The sequence below is a fragment of the Sinocyclocheilus anshuiensis genome, unplaced genomic scaffold, assembly GCF_001515605.1.
Source record: "Sinocyclocheilus anshuiensis isolate Anshui unplaced genomic scaffold, SAMN03320099.WGS_v1.1 scaffold311, whole genome shotgun sequence".
Taxonomy (NCBI): domain Eukaryota; kingdom Metazoa; phylum Chordata; class Actinopteri; order Cypriniformes; family Cyprinidae; genus Sinocyclocheilus; species Sinocyclocheilus anshuiensis.
Window position 1 is genome coordinate 1163843 of NW_015549606.1, and position 6000 is coordinate 1169842.

Sequence of the window (6000 nt, forward strand, 5' to 3'; positions counted from 1 at the left end):
GATAATGAAGTGTTAATGACATGGCCTCGTTCTCATCAATCTCAAAAACAAGACTATGATTTAAATTAAATTCTAAAATTAATTCAATTAAGAATAACATTCAATTAATAATGATTAATAAATTAATTATTAATTTATGAAATATGAAATCAATAATAGATAATTTAAAATAATTTAATAATATAAAAATAAAAGAATTATTTTTACATTAAATTATAAATAATTAATACATTATTTAATAGATATTAAATTAATAATAAATAATTTCAAATCAATAAATTACGATTATTAATAAATTATGAATAAATAAACGTGTTTTAATTTAAATTAAAATATATAATTACTAATGATTAAAACATGAATTATTAATCATTTAATAAATTAAATGCTCATTTTATTATTAATAAAAAATATAAATCTTAATAAATAAAATAATACTTTGTTTTAAAGGGCATTTTTATTTACTCATATTAACCATTTCAGACCTTTACTAGGTCCCGTAGCTAAACCAACTAAGAACTACTTGCGTAAAATATGAAGCAAATACTAGATATAGATTTTCTAAAATCCAATGACTACAAGTGCACTTATGTCTCTGTGGTCAGTGTTGCTTTGAGGTTCTCACCTGATATTTCAGCATGTCTACATTGTAGTAAGTTGCTTGTGGTTTCTGTTCCGCCACCTTCTTTAAATGGGTCATCAGGTTTGGCATATTCACCCAGAACTCCTTTGAGTTGGGATTGGGCTGTGTGGTGTCACTGTAGGAAATTTGAAAGCGCATTCAATCTGCAAATCATACTCAAATAAAATAAAGAATTAGGCATTATCTGTTCTTCCTGTATCAACATGTACACCATTCAAAAGTTTGGGGTTAATATGTTTTTCTAATTACTTTATTCAGCAATTATGCACTAAATAAGAAATACTTCTTAAGCAGCAAATCAACCTATTAGAATGATTTCTGGAGCGTGAGGCACTGAAGAAGGAGTAATGGCTGCTAAAACTCCTCAGAAGTGATTCTGAAGTGAAATCTCACACTGAGATAATGCACTAAGCTATACTGAAGTATTACCATAAGTTACAAATTCTCCATCCTTTACTAATCACTTTCATTACTAATTAGTCCATAAGAATTGATTCATAATACATTTCAGGCTAATGCATTATTTGTGTGACTAATAAAGAAATGTATACTTATCACTAGTTGTAACGCCAAGCCAGCAGAGGGAGCCCTCGCCCGAGTACTGACCGTGCTCCACTCCCTCTGCTTCCTCTGCTTCCATTTCCTGTTTGACTCTCATATAAACTGAGACCAGTCCATGTGCTGGTCGCGAAGTATTGCCAGTTCATCTGCCTTACCAAGCGTTATAGTTCCTCTGTTCCTGATTGATTCCTGTGTATGATTCTGCCTGACTTCTTGACTCACGGTATTTGTACTCTGCCCCTTCTGTTCTGACGCCTGATTGGACTGATGTTTGTGTTTGGACTCATTGCCTGCCTTTCCACTATTGTCTCTGCCTCTGCCCCTGTGTATGACGAACGATCTGCCTGCTGCTCTGGCTTTGACCCTCTGCCTGATTATCGACATCTGTTTAAAGCCTTGACCTTTAATAAACTTCCACTCATGGATTCTAACCAAACTCCAGCGTCTCTGTTACACTAGTCAATAAATATGATGAGGTCTATGTGAAGGTGCTGTTGCAGTCGATGTTAGATGAATGTTATTACCAGCACAGTAACTGAGGGTTAGGAAGGACGTGTTCCAGACGACTGTAGTTGGTTATGCTGAAGGTTAGCACAGCAGGCGAGGGGTTATTTGCAAAATGCCGTGTGATGCCTGCTGGGAAGGACAACACCATCTCTCCGGTGATCTTCACCACACACCTTAGAAAGTGACATTATTAGACACATACAGAAGTAAAGGTCTGGTGTGTAAAACAGTGTCAGAAACAAAGTGATCAATTAAACAAATTCATGGGGGCCTGTGCGGCCACAGAACAAGTTTTTTATAATAAACCTTACATAACTGAAGAGATCAAAGACTGTATTAACAGGAAGAAACTGGCTTTTCGCAGTCATGATTGTCTTGGAGTAAGAGCTGTTCAGAAGGAGTTGAATGGAATACTAAGAGATGCCAGGAAGAAACATAAAGAACTCCTGGAGAACAGGCTGAGTATGTCTAATCCTAAACAGCTGTGGGACTCTATGAAATCTATAACTAATATGCAGTCTTTCAGAAATACTGTTTCTATTTTTGATGACTTACAGAAAGTGAATGATTTAAATGATTTTTTATCTAAGATTTGAGAAGCATGGGCATATCTCTGGGAATAGTATTGGTGTAAGGGATTTTTCTCCAGATATCATCAAAGATAAGTTATTGATTCATCCAAAACAGATTAATTTATATTTTAAACATATCTGTTCAAAGAAATCGGCAGGCCCGGATGGAATTTCTCCCTATATTGTTAAGTGTTGTGCAGATGAATTGACTCCAGCTTGGCTTCCAATATTTCAACAATCTTTGGATTCAGGTATTGTTCCCAGTTTGTGGAAAAGAACATTGATTATACCTGTTCCTAAGATAGCTAGGCCTTTAGAGAACAATGATTTTAGACCGGTTGCATTAACATCTGTGATTATGAAATGTTTTGAAAAGTGTGTTGTATCTATGTTGAAAGCAGAGGTTGCTAGTAATCTAGATCCCTTACAGTTTGCCTATAGACAAGGGAGAGGAACTGAAGATGCTATTAACAGCATTATGCACTTGATTTTGAAGCATTTAGAAGATCCTAAATTCGGTTACTATTTGTTGATTTTAGCTCTGCTTTTAACACGATTCAACCTAATTTGTTAATTGATAAGATGAAGCAGCTGAGTGTAAACCCATGTATTATTAAGTGGTACTATTCTTTTTTAATACATAGAACTCAATGTGTAAAGGTAAACAATCTTCTTTCATATCAAAAGAGCAGTAGTACAGGTGTTCCACAAGGCTGCGTCAGTTCACCCATTCTTTTTTACAAATGAATGCTTAAGTAGGCATTCACAAAATTGTATTTTTAAATATTCAGATGACACAGCCATACTAAGTCTACTCTATGTGCATGACAATATTAGCACTATTTACCAGTCAGAAATAAGTCAGTTTGTTGACTGGTGTGATAAAAATGAGCTAATAATAAATACAAAGAAAACGGAAGAGATGGTATTTGATCCAAAATGTATAGATGACCATCGCCAAGTGGTTATACATGATCATAATATTATTCAGTCACAGACCTATAAGTATTTGGGCGTTTACATAGATAGTTCACTTACATGGAAAACACACATTGAATGGGTTCGCACTCGACTACAACAGAGATTGTATTTCTTATGTAGGTTACGTCTCTATGGAGTAAACAAGAATCTTATGCTGCTGTTTTATAAAGCTGTTTTAGAAAGTATTGTTAGGTATGGTATCACAGTGTGGTTCGGTAACCTATCAGTACAGTTTAAATCTAAGTTGATGCACCTGTTATTGACAGCATGGAGAATTGTTGGGCATGATGAACATTTTAACCTTCAAGATTTATATGAGGAATGTGTTCTTAATCAGGTAGAGAGGATTCTTGGTGATCAAACTCATTTCTTGTATTTACAATATGAACTACTTCCCTCTGGTAGAAGATATAGAATCCCAATGTGTAAGTTAAATCGATATAAGAATTCCTTTGTACCTGTATCGGTGCGGTTGTATAACAAGAGTTCATCTTGATTTTATTTTCGTGATTTTACTTAATTTTGTTTTTATTTGTTTATTGTATGTCTGCAGCAACATGTAGTCCATAACAATTTTCCTCTTGAGGACAATAAAGTATACTACTACTACTACTATCAGCAAATAAGACAGAAAAACAGATGTATAGACAGCAGAGATTAATAGAGAGAGGGAGAGAGATGACAGGTAAATAAGGTTTCAAATTAAGAACCTGTCTGAAACAGCTGTGAAACATTCAAGTATTTACATACTTTATGAGGCTTACATTGCAAAGTCATAAGAGTACTTATACTTAATGTACATCATATACTTGTACATTAATTTAAATTAAGTCATATACTTGTACATTAATTTAACTTAATATAATTTGAATGTGGTGTGTGTATATATGTATGTGTATATATATATATACTGTATATGTATGTATGTATGTATGTATATATATACACACACACACACTGTATGAATGAATTTAGAAAAAAATGCAAATATTTTATGCTTATTTCTCTGTAGAAATTGAATCATAGCATAATAAATTTAAATATAAAACATCAAAAAAATTTAATGTTATATTAATATAAAATATTATTATTATACAATAATATAAAATATGTTATGTATTATTTATTTATTATTACTTATCAATTGTGAAATATCACAGGCAGCTAAGGGTACATCTGTGCTGCATTCAAAATTCCACCAGATGGAGGGATTTCAATGATGGGATGTTATGCAAATATTGGATTCAGATGTGCTTCAAATGAGGAATAATTTTAGGTTTTGAAAACAGACTAAGACCGTTTCTTTGAATGCCTTAGAACTTGGTAAACAGCCTAAAATGATTATAGATTATGATGATTATGGTTATTCTAGCAGGGTGAGAACCAGAAGGGCGTAAGTGACATTTAACTAACTTTACAGGAAAGCCAAAACAAAAACTGACCATAGTTTGATCAGATTTTGTGTACTGATTTCAATCTTTTATAATAAAAATGTGTACACAACATGGATGACAGGATACTTATTGAAAAAAAAAAGTCCCTTGCGCCTTTTTGGCACCAATGTTTTATTCAATTTGTGTATAAAAACACGGGCGCATCTGCTGACAATATGAACAAAACATTACATTAATGAGTTTAAAAGAAATAACAATCCATTGTGATAAAATAAAATATCACATAAAAAGCCCTTACATCAAATTAGTTAATTGAATGTGGTTAATTTTACTGAAATAGTAATCTCAGCCACTTTACAATATGGTCAAATGGTCGATAGAAAAGCCTTTACAGATGCCTTCCCTATAGTGAAAAATAAATATACTGTACAAAAATGTTTATGAAATACATTTCATGCTATTCTACAAATACATTTACATATTATTCACATATCACTAAACTGGTAGACTTAAAGTCTGCTACATTGGAACAACTAATTTTGTACTTTAATTGTAAGAATGTGCTGAAGTCTAACTAAAGATATACTGAAATATATTTGATTGTGCTAAAAGTGGAAGTATTGCAAGTATAATTTAGGTACACTTTAAATATCTTGCATTTAAAGACTGATATTATTCAAAGATCATACAATCCTCATCAATAGAAATGTGCATTGTGCACAAGTAGTACTCCAAATAAAGTTTAATTATAATTTTTATATCAGTAAGTATCGAGTGATATGTCAGTAAATAGACAATAAATAAAGGAAATAAAATGTTAATAGATTTTAACTAGTATGAATGTGTGTCATAAAGAACGTTTCAGAATTGTGAATTGTACATGAAATAGTAGCCTACTCTGACTGGCTGACTTGTAAAGCTTGGTAGAAGTCCACATAAGACTGTGGGATACCGCCATTTGTGCAAGTAAGTCTTTCTTTTTCACATCAGTGATCCAAGGTGGACTTCTGTATAACGTTTTACTCACTGCATTTCTTGCATCCTTTCCTCAGTCATCTCCTTTCTCTATGTCTGTCTGTCCCTTCTCTGCATTCTCTCTCTTGTGGCTAAGAAGTAACTGAGTGCCTATATAATAACACCCATAGTAACAAAAAAGTCATATATTTAAAATACATTTATTTCCATACTAAGTATAATTCAAATCTATTAATATATTTACTGACATACTGCTCAAGACTTACTGATATAAAAATTATAATTAACTTTATTTGGACTACTACTTATGCACATTTCTCAATATTAAGCCTAAAATGTGTTTTAATGTCACTGTTGATGAGGATTG

General features: G+C 32.4%; 1 protein-coding gene across 1 annotated transcript in view; it reads right to left on the bottom strand.

Moving 5' to 3' along the window:
* The window catches only part of LOC107659047 (SH3-containing GRB2-like protein 3-interacting protein 1), a 92632-nt gene that overhangs the window by 960 nt on the left and 85672 nt on the right, over positions 1 to 6000 (bottom strand). The window contains 2 exon segments of the mRNA XM_016447846.1: positions 626 to 758; positions 1729 to 1884. Coding sequence (XP_016303332.1) covers positions 626 to 758; positions 1729 to 1884 — 289 coding nt within the window.